The 24,013-nt window shown below is 49.5% G+C and overlaps 1 protein-coding gene across 3 annotated transcripts in view; it reads right to left on the reverse strand.

Moving 5' to 3' along the window:
• Nucleotides 1–5,338: 5,338 nt before the first annotated feature.
• Nucleotides 5,339–24,013, reverse strand: part of LOC128836348 (NACHT, LRR and PYD domains-containing protein 3-like) — a 136,835-nt gene continuing 118,160 nt past the window's right edge. For all 3 annotated transcript variants that reach the window (XM_054026556.1, XM_054026554.1, XM_054026553.1), the window contains 3 exons: nucleotides 23,503–23,670; nucleotides 12,745–12,915; nucleotides 5,339–6,008 (listed from right to left, as the gene is read on the reverse strand). In XM_054026556.1, the coding sequence (XP_053882531.1) occupies nucleotides 5,912–6,008; nucleotides 12,745–12,915; nucleotides 23,503–23,670 (436 nt within the window). In that variant the 3' untranslated portion in view covers nucleotides 5,339–5,911. The remainder of the gene's footprint in view (nucleotides 6,009–12,744; nucleotides 12,916–23,502; nucleotides 23,671–24,013) is intronic.

Consider the following 24,013-nt stretch of genomic DNA (forward strand, 5'->3'; position numbering starts at 1 on the left):
GTCACTATCAGGCAGGTTTTCCAATCCTTGCATTATTCTCATGGCTCTTCTCAGGACCCTCTCCAATTTATCAACATCCTTCTTGGACTGTGGGCATGAGAACTAGACACAATATTCCAGCAGCTGTCACACCAGAGCCAAATACAGAGGTAAAATAACCTCGACTCCTACTCGAGATTCTTCTGTTTATACATCCATTAGCGCTTTTGGCCACAGCATCGCCCTGGAGCTCATGCTTAGCTGATTATCCACTGTACCCCCTCAAGTCTTTTTCAGAGTCACTGCTTCCCAGGATAGGGTTCCCCACCCTATAAGTGTGGCCTACATTCTTTGTTCCTAGAGGTACACGTTTCTATTGGTCTGTACTAAAATGCACATATTGTTCACTTGCGCCCAATTTCCCAAGCAAGACAGATCCCTCTGTAGCAGTGACTTGTGCTCTAAATCTCTACATTATTTCCCATTTTGCTATTTTTGTGTTATCTGTAAACTTTATCAGTGATACTATGTTGTCTGCCAGGTCATTGATAAAAATGTTACAAAGCATAGGGCCAAGAACTGTGGGACCCCAATAGAAACACACCCTCACGACTTAAACACTACAAGCCCTGGAGGGAATACTTTACCATGTGCAGGTATTGTGTCAGTTACTATGTGTTCTATATGTGATTGTTCAGATGAGTTGAAGGGAAAGGTAGATTGAGGGTCTATTTCTAATGGGTGGGGTAATCCTAACAATAGCCTGTAATGACCTGCTGGTTCCCTACTGGATACTGCCCCCTCTAGAATGGTATGAAGAGAAAGGACTAAGCCCTAGGCTATTCTGATAGAGGACGGACCTAGATTAGCCTCTCACCAGCAGGGGGCGCTGTGTTAACCAGAATGACAAGGAAAGAGATGTGACATCCTGTGGACAGAAGGGATCAGGCCGGGAGAGAGAGATGGCCAGTGTGGGTGAGAGGGAGCAGCAGGCTGCAGGCAGCGAGGACAAAAAGCCGGGCAGTGATATCCTGAGATCCAGGGCAAGGAGGCAGGTGGGAAGGTGAGAGCTGATCAGGGAAGCTGGCTGTGGCTGGCGGGCTGGGAGCAGCAGCACCAGGACATGTGGGGGTGGAGCAGCCTGCAAGCAGGAGGTGAGAGGCAATTGCTAAGGCTGGGTGACAGGAGGACACCAGAGATGACAGGGCTGAGCTCTGGCCAGTGGGATTACGGACAAGCCCTAAATTGTCTGCCATGAAAAGGATGAGCCAGAAAGGCCAATGGAAAGGGGTGGCACATCTGGGTCTTCGGCGGCAATTTGGCAGCGGGTCCCTCACTCCCTCTTCGCCGCTTGGGGCAGTAAAAAAGCTGGAGCCAGCCCTACATAGAGGCTATAGAGCTGCTCAGCTGACTTCCTGAGGATTCCCCTGCACTGGAGAATCCCCAGGTGCCTGAGAGCTGGCACCGTGGCTCCTATTCACCCCACTGCTGTCCCCAGTGCAGGGGCTGAGAGCAAGGGAAAGGAGGGGAGGCAGGAGTTCAGCTGACCCTGGCGATCCCTGGTTGCTGGAACATCCCACTGGAGTCACAGGCAGCCGGGCACTACTTAGAGCAGCGCTGCAGGTTCTCTAAGTCACGCCAGGCCCCACGGTGAGGGGAACACACAGGTAGCTGACAGCCATGTGTGAACCTTCCACCCTCTTCCCTTAACTCTGTCTCTGAGCCAATTACATCACAAACAGCATGTGATTAAACTTCAGTGCTGGAGTCCCCACCTGCTGTGTGTTAAGGGCTGGCAGTAGGAATCAGCCACTGCTCACAGCCTTGCCCCACAGGGACTTGAATTTACTCCTTCCTGAACAATGTCACAGAGAATGGAAATCAGTGGCAGCTGGGAGTGGAAGTGGGGGAGGGGGATGGAGTCAATACTGAGAAGGGAAAGGGAAATGTTTCAAGCAGCACATGCAGGTGTGTGGATATAGATACTGACCAAGAGGGAGGTGATGCCAGGGAGCCAGTGCACATGGGGCAGGGAGCAGGGTGTGGGCTCCAGGAGGCAGGGGAGCAGAGGCAGGAAGAGGAGCTGATGCAGCAGGATGAGAATGAGGAGGAGCTGAAGAGGCCAGACCAGCAAGGGAGTGGTAGGGAGATACAAGAGGGAATTGAGCAGGTGTGATCAGGCATGGGGCAGACAAGCCCAATGGGGAGTCCTTTCTGGAGCCCAGGAGGACGTACAGCAGCTGTTTGCTGGTTCATGGGCACCCAGTTGGCCACATGGAGCACTGGATGACAGGGACAGGCAGAGAGGGAAGAGCTGCTGCTTTGTAACTCCAAAGGGTTTGTAGTACCCAGAAGTGCTGCAATGATGGTGCCAGGGCAGGGTGCCATGGCACGTTGCTTCCACACTAGCTGTCTGACTACAGGGCAGTTTTACCCTGTATCGAGTTTTACCCTGTATCCACAGAACTGGGTCTATCTTTGCAGTTTCGATGCCCTCTGGGTACTTATACCACAATTCTTGGCACAGCAATGGATTGTGAGAAATCAGGCAACGCATTCTGGGAGCCATAGGCAGTTATGGGAGATGGGGTCAAACACCCATAACTCGCCAGGCAGTGTGACCATTTCCATTTCCTACTCCCATAGTCTCACCCCAGCTGGACAAAGAGGACTCACTGTCTGCTCAGAGCAAAGCAGGAGCAAAGTGTGACAGCACCAAACACCAGGAAATGAATCTGTCTGTCCAGAGCATGGTCCCTCCACAGCGCCCCCTTGGGATACAAGGGTGTTTTATACTCACCCAGCCCCTTGTCAGCCAGCACCAGGCTGTCAGCAGTACAGGCTGAGACAGAAACTCACCTCTCTGACTGGTTCCACGGAAGCTAACCCCTTCTAGGCCCAGAGAAGGATAAAACTCCAAGAAAAGCAAACAGCTGGTCCCAAATGTGTCATGGGCCTTCCCCCCATTAACCCTGACCCAGTGCGGGAGAGGACTAGATGACCTCTTGAGGTCCCTTCAGCCCTACAAAGACCTTAACAGCAGAACAGGCAGATGAAGCTGGATCATCCCTCAACAGCAAGGTAGGCAGATGAAGGATGCAATGGAGGAGAAACCCCTGCTTGTCTTGGACTTCCTTGCCACCGGACACAGGTGCCTCTTCCGCCAAGATTTGTGTGGTTGCCGGTGTGCAACGGCTCCCCTACATTAAACTACTTACACGCGGGCTTCTTTCACAGGAAAAACTTTTATAAAACCTATGGAAGAGTCATCCTCGACCTCCAGGGATTGAGGATGACAATAACAACAACATGTCTGTGACTCCTTCAGGGAGCCTCTGGCCAGCCACAGCCGAGCTCAGTGTCCTCTAGGCACCCCCAGAAAGTGTCCTGAGACAACTGTTTCTAGCCCAACTCACCTTCCTCTCAGGATGCCTGAACCATCCGCAGTCATGGGAGCAGGCTCTGTCCTCGGCCAGGCCTCACCCTAGGAGTTGGGGACTAGAGGTTTGTGCTCCTCCCAGAGCCACCTCCTGCAGAGCCGGGCTTCCCCCCTTTGAACCGTCCCTCCAGTCCTGACATGCCTGGCAGGTGCGGCAGCACAGGGCTACTTGAACCCATGGCAGCTCCCTAACCCCTTCATGTCTGGGGCGGGATCTGGACACCCATCTTCACACCAGCCTTGCTCAGATGCAGCTGTGTGGACGTGGGGCCGTGCAGGGGAGAATCACCTAGAGTGTGTTAGGGCTAAATTCCATTTTGAATTACCCCTGTGCAGCCCCTTTGGCTTCTGCAGGAACAACCCTGTGCTGGCAGGAAGATCCTGGGTCTTGTCCATGTGTAATCTCTATGGTCAGTGGAGCTGCACGGATGTAACTGAGGGCAGAATTTGGCCCTTGTGACCCAGCAACATATTGGCTCCATCCCAGTCCTGTAAGAGAGGAGTTACCATATAAACCAGTCCAGGTTTAACAGGATAAGCTTCTGCATGTCCTGCTCAAATTGCTACAAATTCACATACTGAAAAATCCAATTGATGGCTGCTGAGCTAAGTTGCCTTTGGTATAGAGGGAAACAAATATACACTTCTTCAGAGAGCAGAAACATGTTAAAAGCAGACATAAGATGCTCTACACATTCCCCAGAGAAGGATGAGAGATGAGGAGCATTTGAAAACAGGTGAGTGACACCTTCTCTACACTCTCATTGCTAGTCACCCCTCAGCCAGGCATTACTGTCCCTCCAAGCACCTGGAGGCAGACAGAGCCTACGAAAATCCACCTCCACATGCACTGGAGGCTCAGATTTTGTGTCCAATAACTTCACCAGGAGTCCTGGGACTCTCCCTAAAATATCTCACCCTTCTGCGTTGTTTTCAACTCTTTTTATAAGACTGCACTGTATGAGAAAGCTGCAGAGGTGCCACTGAGCATGTAATGGATCTTCATCCACACTCACAGTTTGTGAACTAGCTTAGGACTCTCCCTGAGGCCACTTTTCAATTACAGCGGGGGGAGGGGGAGGGGAGAGCAGTTCTATTGCAGTTGTCATGAACAGCTGAGTTTTGAAAGTGCTTTAAAATCCACTTGTGTAATTAGCTAAGCCTGGAAATTGCTAGGCTAGTAGAAGGTCCAGGGTAGAGTTTGTGGTTCAAATTTGGACTCATTTGGTCAAGAGGTTCCCACATTACATCATTCCCTGTCCACCACATGAACAACCGTCTTTCAAAATGCAATAGTCTTCTAACACTTCTTAGCACTGAGCTAAAGAAAGTTCAGTCCTCCTCCTACCTGGTCAAGCCCACAAACAAGTACACACTCTGTGTGTGTGTGTGTGGGGGTATCTTAATTGTTATCTAATGGGGCCTGCATGTGTGTTGTATCTGTATGAGCAAGGGAGTGGTTGTGAGGTGAGCTTGTTCACTTGTCCCTCCTCAGTCATGCACCAGGCTTAACTAAAGCAGCAACATCTGTCTAGTCACATGGGGCGCCTGTTAGGGTTTTTTAAAATACCAGGTGATCGACCGTGTTGTCCTTAGCCATCTCTCTGTCCTGCTCCTTTGTTCTTCCCTCCCACCTGGATATTTCAGGTCCTTTTTTGTCGCCCTCACCACTTTTCAGAAAAAGCCAGGAGCACCCAGAGAATGGGGGGGGGGGGGAAAACACACCCCTCCCCCTTTTAGCCAATCAAACTGTCATTTTGCCAGCACACACCTCTGAAAGTATTGACTGGAATGGATAAGAAATTGGGACCATGAGAAAATTTCTGTGAAACATCCCTGAGGACTCCCCCCCCCCCCAGCTCTGGAGAATGGGAAAATTCTTTTGCATTTAGTAGAAATTCTAAAAGTGCAGAATTATTTCTTGATACATGATCTTTATTGAACTCCAGCAAAACTGACACAAATATACATCCAGGATAAGCCTCTGTTAGAGATGGATACAGAAAAATGATGACTTAATAGCTGTGGAGTTGTGTAAAATTACAACCCCTTTGTAAATATACACGTAATAGTATGAACCATTGTAAGAGAAGGACAGTTCCCCTTCGGACCCAAGGATAGTTCTTGAGTCTCCCCCCTGCACTGACAGACTGAAAAGGGGAGGTTTCCAGACCCCTCCATCTCATAATCCCGCATCTCTACCTCCCCCGATCCCCTTTCTCCCTCCTGCCCCCCCCCCACTTTTCCCTGAAAACAGCTACCTCACTGCACAGTGAGAATAGAGCAAACCCAGCTCCTACTCCTAAGCCTCCTGCCTTCATGCAGGAGGGTTGGCCCTCACAATCTCTACCCAGCCCCCTGCCACAGATGTTGACATTTGCTGCTGGAGTCCCTGGGGATGGCAATTTCAATAGGGGCAGGTGTTCTCCAGCTGCTCCCGCAGCTAGTGGCAGGGCAGCCAGGTCAGAGCTGCATTGGTGCAGTGGCTCCCACTCACCAATCCAGTATCTGTATAACCAGATCAGGTTTTGTGTCTTTCACAGCATCCAGCTCTGCCCTCATTTCTTCAGTTAAATACTCTTTCTTCAAGCTGTGGGGAAAACAGGGAAGAAAAAGGATGTGTTAACTCTCTCTGCAGACACAACACCTGAGCCCACAGACCCTGAAGCCCAGCCATGCTCCCACAGGATCTGTCACTGTCACTGCCCAGCCTGCTGAGCTCACTGCCAGCCAGGTGCCCTTCCCTTGGGGAAGGGGGAGAGAAGCGCTGGTGCAGTCTGTAGCCTGGCCTGTTCCCCCCACACCCCACTCACCTTGTGAGCTCTGGGCAGGGACAGCAATGTCCTTTTTGGATGTAAAGGGCTGGATTGTGCAGCCCTTACTCAGGGCAGTGAGCACTTACTGACATGGACATCCCATTGATCGCTGTGGGACTACTCAGTGTTTACAGGGAGCAGGGACTGCAAAAATCCAGGTCACAGAATCTCCCTATGGAAGAAGCATGATCTCAGCTCTCAAGTGCTCCTCACACCCCCTCCCCACAGGCATCAGTAACACAGCTCTTGAAAGGGGAAGAGTTTTTAGCAGCTGCTGTGGGGCTGCAGATTTGGCCTGACACTGTTGAAAACAGGTGGGAACTCCAACTCCACCCCGGCTGCAAGAAGACAGGAACATTTCACTTACTCTTGTATTTACTTTTACAGCCAGTTCAGATGACTGGGGTTTGTCTGTCTGCATTCAGTTTGGTAGAGCAGAAGCCAGTGCTCCAGTTCAGAGCATGGTGCTTGTCATACTGATAAGCCAAGGGCCAGCTCTGGCCTAGGTTGTAGGCATGAGCTAAGAACTGAAACTCATAGCTGGAAGCCAGACCAGCTGAGTGGTATTTTACTATCGTTCAAAGGAGATGTTCAATGTATAAGAATGTGTTTAGTATTTAAACTTCATGAAAATCTGGTGGACTGTAGCATGCATTGTTTTCACTTATCTGTACCCTGTTCTAATGTATTAGCAAATATTTACATTATATGTGCCTCCGTAAGCAAGTAACTCAAACAAGAAAGAAGCTGTCTGTAATGCAGATTAAGAACTCGAACAGAGAGGGCTGGAGTTATACCTTACGTCCCCCTAGGCACAGCATCTTCAGTGCCCCCCACCCAGATACCCTCTCTATAGCCCTCCACAACTGCACAGCACCATGCGCACCCCCTCTCCCCAGCACCAACCGCACAGCCCCACCACCTCAATTGCCCAGTACCTCCTTGTAGTGCCCCACTCCCTGAGAGTATGGGCTGCAGCAGGCCAATGGGCCTGCACAGACAGGGAGCCAATCAGAGAAGTGTTTATTGGGAGCCAATCAGGACCCAGGTTGGAGACAGCCAATCAGGGCCAGGCTCAGCCCTATAAGAAGGCTGCCCAGGAAGGGAGTAAGGAGTCTGTCCCAGGCCTTCAGCAGGGGAAGGGCTGTCTCCTGAGCTGGGAAACTAGCACCTAGGACAGTGCAGTGCTGGGCAGGCCTAGGGGAGCAGAGGGTAACTCTGGTGTCTGCCAGTCTGCAGGCCCTGAAGGGAAGGGCCTAGTTAGTGTGAGGGGCTGAAGGGGAAGCAGCCCAGGGATGTGGACAGACAGAGGGAGAGAAGGAGGGCAGAACAGCTGCCACTAGAGGGTCCCTGGGTTGGGACCCAGAGTAGTGGGTGGGCCTGGGTCCCCCCATTGCCTTGCACCTGGCTGACAGGAGCAGCCATCTAGAGCTACACCAACCCCCTGCCAAGAGGGGTGTGACTTTGGGGGTGCAGTTGGCCACATTGGCCTGGTGCAGAGAGGCACCTGATTGACACCCTCCCTCCGGAAGGGGGTGAGGATGGACTAAGGGGCACTGCCGGAGGGCAGTGGCCCTGAAGAAGACTCTGCGAGTTGGTGAGTGACGTGGGCTCAGACATGCCAACTGAGGGTGAGACAGTGGATGGGACACCACCAAGAGGGGGTGCTCCACTGGACTGAGCTAATTCCCGAGACAACCAGTAGGAGGTGCCACGGTGGTGAGTCCCAACCCTGTTTCACTCCTACAGATTCCCAACTGCCCAGAGACTCAACACACACAGGTCTTCCCTGCCCCTCACAAGCCCCGCAATGCCCAGCACCCCCCAACTCCCTCAATGCCCAGTGACCCCACAAACCCCCTCAGAGACCCACTCTCCTGTGCCCTTCCCCTGCAGCCACATTCACCAGCCCCACTGGAGGTGACTATATCTGCCGGGCTAAGCTGGAAGCGCGGCCAGGGCCGGTCGGGGATCGCTCTGACCTCTCGGAACAGTGATCAGCCAGGCTGGAGCAGGAACAGGAGTGGTGCCTACCCAGGCCAGACTGCCTCAGGACCCACTTTCCTGGCATGGCCTCATGTGTTGCTCTCCTGAGCTCTTCCCCTGCCATAGGGGGCTGCTTTGCCTTCCCTGCTGGCAGGAGTGCTTCAGCCAGGCTGCATGGGGCCATCTCCCAGTCAGTCTCCCCTGCCCCTGCTGGGGCCTGGGAGTAGCAAACCTTGAATTTTTAGGTGCCCCTAGAATGACAGTGTCACGAGGCATGTGCCTACTGTGCCTAATTGGAAATCCGGCCCAGCTAACAGAAAGGTGTTAATTCCTGCACATTGAAAGCAAATGGTCACTGTGTGTGAGATCAAAGATCAGTCTCTAAATGCATTCCTCTTTTTCCCGCCATGAAGAAAGAACCCATGTACAGCCATCGTGCTCACGTGGTTTCTGTGAGCAGAAGCTATAAATATGGGCACAAGAAAAAATTCTTCGTCTTTTGACTGTTGGAATTCTTATTTTAGTTACCACTAATAAGTGTCCACTCCCATATATGCCTCATTCCTGCTATGTTCATCTTCTAAAGTTCTGCTCCGTTTGTGCTGAATTGGAACCAGTTGGATCACGTTACTGTTCTGTGATTTAATCACCTTCATCTCTGCTACCTTTTGAAATTATAGACTGTAACTCACCTGTAAACATATCTTTACCTGCTTTAACCTCTTAAACTCATTTCTTTTTCTGGGGGTATGTCTACACAGGGATGTAAGCCTAGGGTTAGTGGTACTGGAGTCACCTGACCTCTGTCTGGAAACGCTGAGCTTGAGCAACTACTCTGCATTTTAACCCAAGGTTAAGAGTTTTCTGACCTGTGCTTGAACCTAGACTCTGGCACCCACACTGCAGTGCACAGACCCCAGTCAAAGTAACCCAATGCCATAGTGCCTAGCGCCCGCTCCCCCTCCAGTGTCAACACTCCAGCCCCACGAATGTGCTGCACTTTACTTACTGCCCACCCAATTTCCTAACGGTGATGGTGCTGTTGATGGGATTCAGGTGCCTATAAGAGCTCCTTTGGTGGCTGTTGCAGTAGAATGACTGCAGCTTGTGAAAATATTGAACTACCCTCTAATCTGAGAGTTGGGTTCTCCACCTCTAGGCAGAGTCACACTGGCAGGAAAATGCCCATGTGCTTCTGTTCTGAGGCTAATTAGGACATCAGTCTCCAGGACCGTCAAACTATTCAAATGAAACTTTGCAATTAATTTTTAAAGTGGGCCGTTCAATGAAGGTGGTTTTGTGTGGTTGTTCTTTTATGTATTTTTGTTTTGACGTTTGACATAAAATGTAGGTTTCAGAGGAAAAACACACCCCCACCCAGCCTGCCTGCTGCTGGCTATGGAGCAATTAAGTGTATCCCCAGGGCTTGGGGTGCAGTGTGCTCCACCATCCCACCACAGCCCAGGAAGCAGGGATAAGGGATCCCCAGGAGTCTGTGGGGAAGTTTTGAGGCTGGCTCTCACTCACTGCCCTCACACTGCATGCTGCTTGGACACCTCTGCACACACAGCCCAGGGAGTGCAGGGGGGCCAGAGAGCAGAGTGGGGACCAAGCATCTGCCCTGTAGGGAGGGGGAACAGCCAGGGTGTTAGGGGTCATATAACCCTCCCTTGGGCTGTTTGTGCAAGGGCACCTGGGCAGCGTGCACCAAAATCTGGCTGTGATCTTGGGACCAGGAAGCAGCGCTCTTTGCAAAAAGCTTCTTCTGATCAGTCTCCATTGAAAACCCAGCAAGCTTGCTGAAAGTGCGCTGGCAGACCGCTGTTCAACAGACGGGTTAATGCTGATGTCAACTGCTGCAGTTTCCAAAGGGAGATGTGGCTTCTGTTTGCAATAGAGTGCAATAGACTGCACCACCAATTGTCTGCATAGAGAGGACTAAGGTATCCCAGAGTTACTTGGGGCAACTACATCTGGAGGGACTTGAGTCAAAATCGGGGCCACTTGCACAGAGGAAAGAAATAGGGCTTGGACCCTAGGTCCCAGCTTAAAATGGGCTCAGATGCTCCAGTCCTGCAGGGTCCTGGACCCTAGGTTTGACTCCTAGATTAACACAATTGATGTGTACACAAGGGCAATTAGGCTTGAGCCTGGGCTTACATTCCTGTGTAGATATACCCTTTAGTAATGAATTTCTCAAGATCTTACTGTAGGATTAGATGGCAGTGCCTTTGATGTGAGAGCTAGGATGCAAACTGATCTTGGTTAGTGACTTGTCTCTTGGTATGTGCCCATACTCATAAGTCCCTCCCAGACAGCTTGACAGTCCCTTTCTAAGGAAAGGAATGTGCTAGTGTAACCCATCCTTATCTAGTATGACTCTGTCCCTCTCTAGTGGCTGGACTACATAAGAGTTGTGCTAAAATCACTAGAGTTTGCAATACTGACATTCCCCCACCCTGACCTTAAAACATGATGAAAGGCAGAAAGGTGCACATTTTCCCTTATTCAAAATGGCCACCATCTCCTATTACTGCCAATGAGGCTGAAGCCAGCAATATGGCTGCCATTTCCCTATAGTCCATCTGTCCGTGGAAGTGGGGCTGCCCTTGATAAAGTTGGCTGTCACCTCCTACTGTTTACAATGAGATGGAAGCCATGCCCACAGGCAAAATGGCTGCCACTCTGGTTTGGGGGGGGGGGGGGGGTAGATAGGGCACAGGCTCTGTGAGGTGTTCCAAGGACAGGGCTAAAAGTAGATGGAGCGAATGAGGGGGAGCAGGGCAATGGGGGAGGAAGAAGGAGGCAGATTTAGGAGTGCAGGAAAATGGACTGTAGTAGGTCAATGTGGTGGACAGAAGGGAGCAGGCTGAAGGAGGGTCTGGAGGAAGAGGAGGAGTATTTAGGGGGCACAGTCTAGTCTCTGGCAGAGACATGGTAGTTAGGGGATCAGGGGAGTGCTGCTTCTTGGAAAAGGCTAAAACAATCCGATAATATGTTTACTGTGACTTTATCACTTATACCAGGGGTAGGGAACCATTTTTGTATCAGAGGCCATTGACCCACTGAAAATTAATGGTGGGCCACACACATTCAACTCATCTGCCTGAGGGGGCATGGAGGCTCGGGGCTTCCCCCACAGTGGGATAAGCCAGGGGCGCTGAGATTCAGGGCTTCTCCCCCCATGCATGTGGGGCAAGCTGGCGCTTGCGTCTCCAGGCCCACGGGGCTGGGGAGTGCTGAGGCTCGGGGCTTCCCACCTGTGGTGGGATGAGCCAGTGCTTTCAGCTCCAGTCCTGCAGGCAGGAAGTCCTGAGCCTCAGCGCTCCCCATGGGGCTGGAGCTGTAAACCTTGCCCCGCTGCAGGTGGAAGCCCAGAACCTCAGTGTTGCCCCCGGCGGGCGAGTTGAACGTGTGTGGCCTGAGGACCAAATGAAAATGAGCAAGGGGCTGGATCCGGTCCACAAGCCATAGGTTCCGCACCCCTGGCTTATAGCTTTTATATGAATAAATTTTTAGTTCTTTAATACATATATCTACAACTCATCAACCCTAACAAGTAGTGTAAGTTGTTTGTGCAAGTGGGAGATCAGTGGTCCTTAAGTTTACAATCCAGCCTCTCTTTTATCCAAGGAAACAAATTTGGAGGGGAGAAAGTCAAGAAGGTCACTGGAAAGCAATAGAAGTTCCTCTACATGATAGATGAGGAGAAATTAAATGCAGTCTCTATCTGAGCAACCAGGGAGAGACATGAATTTTTGTGTACATTAAAGATTGATTTTTCAACCTGATATCTCACATTAGCAAAGGAGTAGAGTTTAAAAGTCAAAAGGTAGACTTAAAAAACCCACCACAGTTTTAAAAAAAAAAAATCTAAGTCTCATGGTTTTGGGGGGGGTTTAATTCATGATTTTTGATGTGTTAAAGTTGGCGGTACTGGGTTGTTGGGGTTTTTTTTGGTCTTAAAATAATTGTCTAACATCAAAATATGCTGCATCTGGGATTTGCTAAAAACCACTGGACTCTGTCCTCAGCTGCACCAACTTCACACTCAGCACTGATGAGACTGAAGAAACGAGTTATAACCCACCTCTGTACTGCCCTGATCCTGGGCCAGGTGGGGGACAAAACAACCTGTGGTCTAACACAGAGGAACCTTAGGGCTGCTGTAAGTTACCCCAGATGCTGTGCCGGCCTAGGAGAGGTGGAGCACCATGCACTCTGCCCCGGACATACACCTCCATGCTCCTCCACACCCCATAAATGGGGGCAGGGCAATGCAGGAAGTGGGTGATACAGAGTTCTCAATACCTGCTTTCTACTACCAGAGGATTACCCTGAGTCAGGGGGATCCTTAGCTGCTCCTTAGGGCAGCTGCCCAGCTGCTGTCCCTGCTCCACAGGGGCTGAAGCCTGAGTCCACTATGTGCACTGTAGGATGTTGTGATCCTTCCTGGTACCCTGAGTGTAATTCACAGCATCAGTGTTACCAGGCACAGACTAAAGGGAGCCGGCTGTTTCTTACCGCAGTCTCTGCAGTTTGCAGTTTGGGTATTTCAGTCCCTCACACAGCAACTGCACTCCAGCATCTCCCAGATTATTCTCACCCAGCTGCAGCTCTGTCAGGCTCTGGCTGGCTCGGAGAACAGCAGCGAGATCCCCACAGCCAGCGGCTGTGACACCGCACTTCCACAACCTGCAGGAGAGAGAAAGGCAGAGAAGGGGGATCAATGCATGAATGGAGTTTGTCACAACTGGTCTGACAGGTGGCCCCACCCACCAGCCCATCTGCCTGACCAATCAGCATCAAGAATGAGTCTTGCTACAGGCTCTGACCCAAGTACCACCTCTTGTCCAAAGAGAAACCAGCAGTGGGTGGGACTTCCTGTCTAAACTCCACCCTTTGCCCTTCACCAATCAAAGGTGAGAATGGCCCAGACACTTCAAATGTCTGCCACTGACCAATGAGGTTTGGAGTAAGACTCCCTTCCTAAGCACCGTCCCCTCACCCTTTACATTGACCAACCAGAATTCAGAAAGGGTAAAATGTTGCCCTTTAAGTCCTGCCCACTCTGCACTGATCAGCCCCAGGATGGTGACACCCAATCAGAGCAGCCCCATTGCTACTGGGAGGCTGTAGGGGGAGCCCCCTCCCCAGGCAGCTGGGCCAGGCTCAGAGCAGGAGCTGGGAGATCCTTCCCCTCCGCACCCGTGGCACTAGCTCTGCTGCACCCCTGCAGGATGCACATGTCTCCTAACTCTGCCCCCAGCTCTGACCCTCAGGCCTGGGGAGGGGAGGCAGCTGCGAGTCCCAGCACTGCCATCATCACACCCACCTTCCTTTGAGACCAGAGATCAAAGCGGGGGAGACAAAGAGAAGATCCCCATGGCAGGGGGTTCCCCAGAGTTTTGGGGAGGGAAGAGCCCCTGAAAGGAGGTTGACTGTGTGACTCTGTTGGCAGGGCTTGTTCCAGAGTCTCTGGAAAGGTTATAAAAGCAGAAGTTCTGCTGGTTTCTGTAACCCCCCTGCAGAGTCTGGGCTCCTGATGGAGCTGCCAGCCAGCTGAGTGGGTAACCATGGCAGCAGGTTGGTTCTGCCCATGTGAACTTCAAGGACCACCCGCAAGTATAGTTGTCTTTGTCCTCCTTCATGGCCTCACACTGAGCCCCCTGCACACCCAAGCATGATCCCACCCCACCTGCTAAAACTTGCACACATGTCGAAAAACCCCTTCCACCAGAGCTGTCATCTGCACAGCCTCCTTCACCACCTCATGTGCCTTATAATATTGTTACTCTGCCCAAAGGGTACAATCTGTGACTGTGGGACTGCTCTGTCCCCTTTACTCTCTATTCTGGGGTGTCTCTCACAATGCCTTACTGGTGGCAAGAGGCAAAGCCGTCCAGGTGCTGTTACCTCTCAGCACAACTGCAGGTGGAGCACCACACCCAACTAGATTGTGTGAATGCTCCCAGAGCCACTCATGAATCATACAGAAAGGCACCAGCCAAATCCCCCCAGCCTCAAGAGTTGTACCTTAGGAATACACTGTGTTGCACTGCTCAAGACCCTTTCTTGAGAAATGCAAGTTTATTAATTGGAAATTAAATGGAAAGTGGACATACACCAGCCTTTGAAACCTGAGCAGATTTACTGAGCACTTCAGTCAAACTCACTGGTAAGGATAAATATTAAACTATGTTTATTGATTACAAAAGGTAGATTTTAAGTGATTATAAGTGATAGGCAAAAAGTCAGAGTTAGTTACCAGAGAGAATAAAATAAGTGCACAGTCTGAATCTTAAACCTATAAGACGCTAGGTAATATTTAAAGCAAGCAGTTTTCTCATCCCACTGGATGTTACAGTTCATAATACACAAATTTCACCCTTAAAACCTGTGCCAGTCTCCTCTGTTGGAATCTTTAGTGCGTCTTTGTTGCTTGCACCATAGGTGTGGAGAAAGGAGAGGAAAAAAAAAAGAAAAAGAAAAAGAAAAAAAGAAAAGCACGGAGCTACCGTGTTCTGTTTTATACCCTTAGTCCACGTGCTTAGAGAACATAAGTTCAGGCATGTCTGGTGGGCATTGCTGAGTAACCAGGCAAGGTTGAGCAATTTGCCTCGTGTGGCCTTGTGCAAGTGAGTCACTGAATTGTAACTCCCTTGCTGGACAATGCGATTAATGGATGTTCGACACCCACATGGGCATTCGGTATACCGCTGGTTATTGCCTTTTGGGAGCTAGTATCTAGGCACTTCCCAAACTCACAGCATATTTTAGTGACAACTATACAACACAATTCTTATAACTTCATATATATTAATGATATGCAAATTTAGATGGAACAATCCGGGTTTCAGCAGATCATAACATTTCTCATAATACCTCACATGGCATACTTTGTATGCAATATCACAATTATATACAAATGATGAATATGTGGGTCACTGGGTGCTCTCCCAGAGTGTAGAGTGTCGCAGGAGGGGAACCCGAACATTTGGGAAAGAAAAAAGCCCCTGAATTTGCCAGCTGATTTGGGCTCTGGGCATCAGGTTCTGAGGCTGTTTAATTGCAGTGTAGACTTCCAGGTTCTGGCTGCCAACCCGAGTTCTGACATCAAAAGTCCTAGAGCCCAGGCTCCAGCCAGTGCCCGGAAAACTACACTGCAATTAAACAGCCCCTGCAAGCCCAAGTCAGCTGGCACAGGCCAGTCACAAGTTTTTAATTGCAGTGTGGACATGCCCACAGGGAGAGATCAAACCAGGGCTCAGATCATTGTGGCCAGGGTGCCCAGCACTCGAGGGTTCCTCCAACAGAGAAAATCAAATTAAAACTTTATTTGAAACATATTTTGCTTCTCTACATTACAGTTGTGATGTTATTGACAGGAGCTGTGATTTATAGATCATTGTTGCACCTGGTCTTGTACAAAGAAGGCCAAGTGGGTTGTCTATGAAAAGGTTGTAGTTTGCTGGTTATAATTATGCTGTCTATAGGTGTGTATCATTTTTGTATTCAAAGTTATGAATATTGGCTATGTACTTGTTTGATTTTAAGTAGCCTCAGTGAAGCATTTGGTCAGCTTCTTGAGAAAAGACTATTCTCAGTAAGTGCCCAATCAAGAAATACTTAAGCTGACAATGGACTTTAAGAGATACCAATCCACATCTGAGCTTTCCTGAGAATGTTCAAACTAACATGTAAGCAATGGCATCGGCCTGTAAAGAACGGAGTCATGCATGGACATGTGACTTGCCCATGTGACTCCAAAACTACATCTTGTAGCTGTGGTTCTGCATAGGAAAACACAAGGGGTTTCCACCCACAAGAGAGACTATATAAGGCCCTGGGAAACCCCTACATTTTGTCTTCATCTGGCACAGAAGATAGCCTCTCCGCCCCAAAGAGTTGCCTGAAAGAAACTGGAACAAAGGACAGTAACTACAGGGGTGTGAGTGATTGCTGGACCCAGACTAGGAGGAAGTCTAGTCTGTCAGAGAAGCTTATTGGAACATCTCTGAGGGTGAGATTTACCTGCATTTAGTTTCTTACTGTATTAGGCTTAGACTTGTGTGTTTTATTTATTTTGCTTGGTAACTTACTTCATTCTGTCTGTTATTACTTGGAACCACTTAAATCAGTGGCAGCCAATCTGTGGCTCCAGAGCCACATGCAGCTCTTCAGAAGTTAATATGCGGCTCCTTGTATAGGCACTGACTCCGGGGCTGGAGCTACAGGCACCAACTTTCCAGTGTGTTGGGGGAGTGCTCACTACTCAACCCCTGGCTCTGCCACAGGCCCAGCCCCCACTCCACCCCTTCCTGCCCCCTTCCCTGAGCCTGCCATGCCCTCGGGCCTCCCCCTGCCCCCCCCCCGAACCTTTTGCATGCCATGAAACAGCTGATTGGGAGGTGCAGGGAGGGAGGGGAAGTCGCTGATCTGCGGGGCTGCCGGTGGGCGGGCGGCACTGGGAGTGGGGTGGGGAGCTGCTGACATATTACTGTAGCTCTTTGGCAATTTACACTGGTAAACTCTGGATCCTTCTCAGGCTCAGGTTGGCCACCCCTGACTTAAATCCTACTTTTTATATTTAATAAAATCACTTTTTTACTTATTAATTAACCCAGAGCAAGCAATTAATTCCTGGTGGAATAAACAGCTGTGCATCTCTCTCTATCAGTGTTATAGAGGACTAACAATTTGTGAGTTTACCCTGTATAAGCTTTATACTGAGTAAAATGGATTGATTTGGGGTTGGATACCATTGGGAACTGGGTATCTGGGTGTTGGAGACAGGAACACTTCTTAAGCCGTTTTCAGTTAAGCCTGCAGCTTTTTGGGGACATGTTTGTAGCAGGCTAGTGTGTCTGGCACAATCAGGCAAGGTACTGAAGTCCCAACCTGCCAGGGAAAACGGGCTCAGAGGTAATCCCAGCGCATCACGTGGCAGTTCCCAAGGGGGCTTCTGTGACCCAACCCATCACAACAGTATCAGAAGCCTCCCCTTCCAAATGTCACTCTGAATGGATTAAACTGATCACGTGCAGACATAAGAGTTAACAGGATTGTTAGCCTTTACTATTCTACAGCAGCTGGATAGCTCAACAGAATAGTCAGTTGTCCTTTGATCCTGACCTCAAATCAGTTTGACCTCCCACTTGGGGAGACATTTGGAAATGGCAGGATAGCAGATTGCTAAAATGTGTGTCGGAGGAGAGTGCTATTTTGGGGAATTAGTTACATGAATGCTTGCTGGCGAAGAGCATTTTAGGGGTGCAGAAGTGGGGGGAATAAAGGTGAGAGGGATTTGGGGCTGCATTGAGGGAAGGGGGATAAATGGGGATGGGTGGCAGAGGAGGTGAGGGGGCTGGAGATCTCAGGTGAGGGGGAAGGACACATAGGGGTGAATGGCAGGGTGCTTGAAGGGGATAGGGGGAGGGGTGCCTGTCACCCCCACATTGTTCCCTTCAGTATGTGCCAGGATGTGGGGTGTCTGACCCCATTCCTACCCAGTCATGTGAGCCAGGTTTTTGAGGGGTTGCATTTCTAAGCGTGTCTGAGTCCTGCTCCCTCCATGTGTGCCAGGATTGGGGAAGCCCTGCCCCTCTGGGTGGGCAGTTTAGAAGAGGCATGTTCAGAGCAAACACCAATAACACACTGTTGAGACTGGGGTGAGAAGCTGAGCATGGGAACCATATAATAAAACTGTCAAAGTTTTGAGCCATAGAGCACGGATGAGATTTCTCACTGGCCCTGTTAGCAGCACATTGCAAACATGTCAAAGCATAACCATTATCCCCTTTCCGCTATAACAAAATGTACAGGAGGCAGAGGATCACTGAGGGCTCACAAAGCAACTATGTGGCCTTGTGGAAAAACCACTGGACTGGGACTATTCCTAGCTCTGCCACTGGCATGGAGTGAGCTTGGGTTAGCCATTGCATCTCTCTGTGCCTCCATCTTCCATTTGTGAAATGGGGATAAATGATGTAAAGATCTTTGAGAGCTACTGATGAAAAGCACTATAAAAAAAGCTAGGTCTTTTTATTATTACCTAGCCATAATAGCATAGCAAACCTAGATGACAACCACCACCAAACATTTCTCTGTTTAAAAAATTAGTAAATTAAGTGGCAAGTAACTTAGATCACTGTTTCTCAAACTTGGGCCGCTGCTTGTTCAGAGAAAGCCCCTGGCAAGCTGGGCCAGTTTGTTTACCTGCCGCGTCTGCAGGTTCGGCCGATCGCAGCTCCCAGTGGCTGCGGTTCGCTGCTCTAGGGTAGTGGGAGCTGCTGGAACTGGTGTGGGCTGAGGGACATACTGGCCGCTACTTCCTGCAGCCCCATTGGCCTGGAGCGGTGAACTGTGGCCAATGGGAGCCGCGATCGGCTGAACCCATGGACTTGGCAGGTAAACAAACCGGCCCAGCCCGCCAGGTGCTTTCCCTGAACAAGTGGCAGCCCAAGTTTGAGAACCACTGACTTAGATAACGTGGAGTCAAGGCTGCCTGATGATAGCTCGTGCCCTTCCAGAAGGCTGAGTTCAGTGAAACTCAAACTTCTCAAAACAGGAAGCACAGAGTTAAGATAAATACCCACGCAACCTTAACTCTGCATTCCACCTTTTCATTGTGATGCAGAGACTCTACCTGCACTTGCCTTACACTCAAACACTGGGCCTACTGCCCTGACAGAATACCACACAGTAAAGTTTAACTACTTCACACCCTTTTCTAATCCCTTTACACTTGTACACAGGATACACCCTAACACTATGCCTTCCCCTACCTATCATTCAATCTACAGACTGCACTCACATTCCCCACCTCACTACTGACAATACCCATGGCAAGAAGATCCTAGTGCCCTGCTACCAACACGACCTACTCAAAGTCACTCCCCTCTTGGCAGGGCATTGGTGCAACTCTAGATGGCTGCTCAGTCGGCCGGGTGCAAGGCAAAGGGGAATAGGGGGGACCCAGGCCCGCCCACTACTCTGGGTCCCAACACAGGGACCCTCTAGTGGCAGCCGTCCTGCCCTCCATCTGTCCACGTCCCTGGGCCGCTTCCCCTTCGGCCCCTAGCACTAGCTAGGCCCTTCCCTTCAGGGCCTGCAGCCTGACAGACTCTGGACTGGAGTTACCTTCTGCTCCCCTGGGCCTGCCCAGCACTGTACTGTCCCAGGTACTAGTCTCCCAGCCTGGAGACGGACCTTTCCCTGTCAAAGACCTGGGACAGACTGCCTGCTCCTTTCCTGAGCAGCCTTCTTATAGGGCTGAGCCTAGCCCTGATTGGCTCCCTCTAATCTGGGCACTGATTGGCTCCCTATAAGGCCTTCCCTGATTGGCTCCCTGTCTGTACAGGCCCACTGGCCTGCTGCAGTCCAAATTCAGGGAGTGGGGCAGCCACTACAATGGGTAAATTGTGGAAGAGTTTCTGAAAAAGGGCTAAATTTGGTAGCTCAATGGCCAGAGTGTTTGGCTTCCAATCAAAGATTTGATGAAAGAAGACCTCCTCATACACACTTTTTTCTACTGTAAATAAAGAAAATCCCTGTCACACAAACTTAAATCTTTATTTTTGTCTTTACTTGAAAGTGGTCACATAAACAAGCAATTCCTGCAGAAATATGCCTACGGTCATGCTCTGCCTTGGCTCATGCCTCAAACCTGATATTGACAGTAAGCAGAGTGGAGGAAAAATTAATGTTTCTTTTAATAAAATAATCACAGACATTGTCTGATTTTTTTACTTAAATCAGATTAAATAATCCAATTTAAATTAAATTAAATATATTTTGCTTTTAAAAATAAACATTTAAATTAGAATTATAACATCCTGTGTTAAAGCATAAACTTGTTATAATATGTACATAAATAATTTAAATTAAATAAAAATGAGATACAAGAAGTCTGTGTTTGCTGATAAGCTGGTGGAAGTCACCAGCTGAGCACCTGCAAGTCCTGAGAACACCAGCTCCAGATAGGGATCAGCTTCTGGCTCCCCGCTGCAGAGTTGGAAACTCCGGAAGCCCCGGCTCCCTACCGCTAAGGCTCCTGGCTCAGTCACTGTTCCCAGGGCTTCTAGGTTCCCAAGGCTTCTAGATTCCTGACTCACCATCAGTCCACTAGAGCTGACGGGGAACTAGGAGTCTAGAAGCCATGGGAGCCTGGCTGAGCTAAAAGAGTGGGTTTCAACCTTTTTGGTCTCAGGACCCATTTGTAAACCTTGATGGCCTGTCACAACCCAGTAAATAACTTTAGTACAAAAATGTCTGGCTTAGTATATATTTCTAACCCATGATATGGACTATCCACATTAACATGATATGTACTAAATGCAGCAAATATTAAAATACAGTAACTCCTCACTTAACGTTGTAGTTATGTTCCTGAAAAATACGACTTTAAGTGAAACGATGTTAAGCGAATCCAATTACCCCATAAGAATTAATGTAAATGACAGGGTTAGGTTCCAGGGAAAAAATTTTTTTTCACCAGACAAAATTTTTTTCACCAGACTATATATATATATATATATATATATATAGTCTTTTGTCTATACATATATATATACACACACACACACACACACACACTCACACACACAGAGTATAAGTTTTAAACAAACAATGATTGTGAAGCTTGGTTGGTTAGCCTGCTGGGTGGCAGCAGCCCCGGGAACTTAGGGGAGCGGGGAGCTGATAGGGGAGCTGCCGGTCCACCCTGGTTCCAAGCCCCCACCAGCTAGCTGCAATAGGCTTCTCTTCCTGCAAGCAGTAGACAAAGCAGGTGGCTGCCAAACAACATTAGAATGGAGCATTGCACAACTTTAAATGAGCATGTTCTCTAATTGATCACAACGTAACAATGAAACAACGTTAACCGGGACGACTTAAGTGCTGTACAGTAACTCCTCACTTTAAGTATTTGTTGTATAAATCCTATGTTCCAAGCACTGCAACCTGCCAGAATGTGTCAAAGGATCGCATGGGAGGCCCTGACCGGGGATGGGGTGGGGGGGGGTGAATCATGTCCTGGCCCTGGGGGTGGGGGGATGAGAGGCGCTGCGGGGTGTACAGCCCACCATGCACTCACGGCGCAGCAGTGGCTCCTGCTCCTTCAGTCCTGCAGGGCTGGCTAGCTCTCTGATCTAGGTGTTGTAACCTGGTGCACGGGGTCACACTGTCACTCACTGAAATTTGAGTGAGCTCCCTGTCATGACAGAAAGGCAGTTGGGCCAATTCAGTGGCAAAACTTTTACTGTTTTCAAGATGGAGCAAAATCAAGTCTTCAGGGACAACTGTTTACAGAGTAACTGATACTCAGTGCTATAGGAGGTGGTGAACGAGAGATAGGTCCCCCTGCACTTCCCCTTCCCGTGTGTGTGTGTGTTAGAGAAAGATCACTGAATCAAACTTTACCCTGTCCGCAAAGAGAATGGCAACCCCTGCACTTGCAGTGGAATCACAACTCAGAAAACCTCCCCTCTGCAAGCCGATCAATCTGGTTGCCTGCATCTGTGTGCGTTTCTTGCAAAAATGAAATGTCTACTTTTTTCCGGGACAGGAGCTCAAAAAGAGCCCTATATTTGTTAACATCCTTGTGCGCACTCACATTCAGAGAGACAGATACAAAAGTAATCCTCAGATCACTACTCATCAGAGAAAATAAGAAAAAAAATCACCACTATATTCATTAATTCCCAACGTTTCCATTGGTGAAAGACACACCTGATTTGGTGACCACTTTATTCATTCTATACCAATTTTGTCTGAAAAACTCAAGACACTGATACACATCTCATAGTACATTGAGCAGACAATAAAAACAGATTAAGATCAGGAAACCAATCTGCCACTTTTACACCACGTTTCCCCTTAGCCTCATCCAGAAACCTACTAGTAGCATCCAGGCTGTATTCCCCAACCCTCCCTGTCATGGAGTTCAGGACCCAAAGAATCCATGAGTTTGTCATCCCACACACTCAGATTCAGAGTCACTACTGACCTCGGAGTGTGGGGGGGACCTCAGAGAGACCGGAGGGAGGGGGCTGCTGGGACTGAGGGGCAAAACTAATACCTGAGAATTCCCCATGCCTCCAACCAAAGAATGACTCTCAGCAGCACCCGCAGCCACCATGTGCTCCCCGACTGCACTGACTCAGTTAATCCATTGGGGCCATCACTGGCTGTTTTTTATTCTGGAGTTTTGCCAGCAAGCCCGAATCCACAGCCAAAGCCGTGGAAATCACAGTGACAGGCTCAGCCTCCATTTCTCAGACAGGCTCGGGCTGAGAGACCACTGAATCAGGAACCACAAAACCAGTAATACCATCTCTGTCCAGGTGTAAAGGGGGTACTACCCCCCAGAACCAACATCCCCAGAGATATCTGAAGCCTGGTGGCACTCAGTCCCTGCCACAGCCACCCCACCCTGTGCTTTACCCTCAGAACTGCCCACATTGCCAGGCATGGGGTCACCAGGGGCAGCCTGCCTCTTCTTGGCACACTGATAAACCAAATGTGTCAGACTCCCACAACAATAATAGGCCATCTCTTCAGTGGCAACAAACACAGTGTTGTCACACTCCCCAATCCTATACTTCAGAGACACTTTAAATACTTTGGAAGCACTATTTAATATCATATAGAGCTGCCTACAAAAGGATAAGACAGGATGAACCTCTGGACTTTACAACCCAAAGGAATCTTCCTAATAGGGCTAGAGATCTTACCAGACCTTTGCTCAGCTGCTCATTCCTAAAAATGGAGGGACATTAGAAACAGCCACTTTAACAGCAGGTGTTGAGAGGGGCACAACAGGGACAAAAACACCCTAATCCCCTCCACAAACACCTGCTCAAGGAGGCTATGTGTGGCACCAATCACAACAGCCTTGCTCATGTGGGAGGCAATACCTCATGTTTTTAAACCTAGTGACTTTCCTATAGCTAGAACATGCTCCTCCACAGAGGCAGAGTCTGGAGGCAAAATCCAAAACCCATAGTCACACGTTAAACCCTGAGAATCTGCAATGAACTGCAGTCTTTGTCCCCCTGGGCCCTCGACTTGGAGGTAATTGTCAGGTGCGGGCTCAGCTTTACTTAGTTTCCATCTTCCAAACATGCCAGTGCACGTTGTGAGCCACTGACACATGCTGGAGACCCTGAAATCTCAGCTTCTCCCTGTAGCTGCCAGGAGCAGTCACCAGCCATGCATCCTGTTGAGCTGTTTACATAAAGGACATCTGTAAACTCACAGAGGAACCCAAATATTACTTACGACAAACTCTGTAATTTGCAGTTTTGTTTCAGTCCCTCACACAGTAGCTGCACACCGGCATCTCCCAGTTCATTATCACTCAGGTCCAGCTTTGTCAGGCTCTGGTTGGTTCTGAGAACAGCGGCGAGATCCGTGCAGCCAGCGTCTGTGAGATGACAACCCTGCAATCTGCAGGAGAGAGAAATGGGGGATCATGGAGTGAACAGGACTCGTCACATCTGATCTGACAGGTGGTGCTATGCACCAGCCCCTCTCCCTGACCAATTAGCATTGAGAATGAGCCAGAAATTCTACCCTAGGCCCTGTTCCAGGCCCCACCCCTTAGCCAATGAGTAATCAGTGTTGGGTGGGTCTTCGTGCGTAACCCCACTGCTTCCCCTTCAAAGAAAACCAGTCAACATTGAGAATGGCCCAGACTTGTCAATCCCCAAAACTCTGCCATTGACCAATGAGGAATAAAATTTGCAGTAAGGTTCCTCCTTATGCAGCTCCCCGAACCCCTTCTACTGAT

The sequence above is a fragment of the Malaclemys terrapin genome, chromosome 4, assembly GCF_027887155.1.
Source record: "Malaclemys terrapin pileata isolate rMalTer1 chromosome 4, rMalTer1.hap1, whole genome shotgun sequence".
Taxonomy (NCBI): Eukaryota; Metazoa; Chordata; order Testudines; family Emydidae; genus Malaclemys; species Malaclemys terrapin.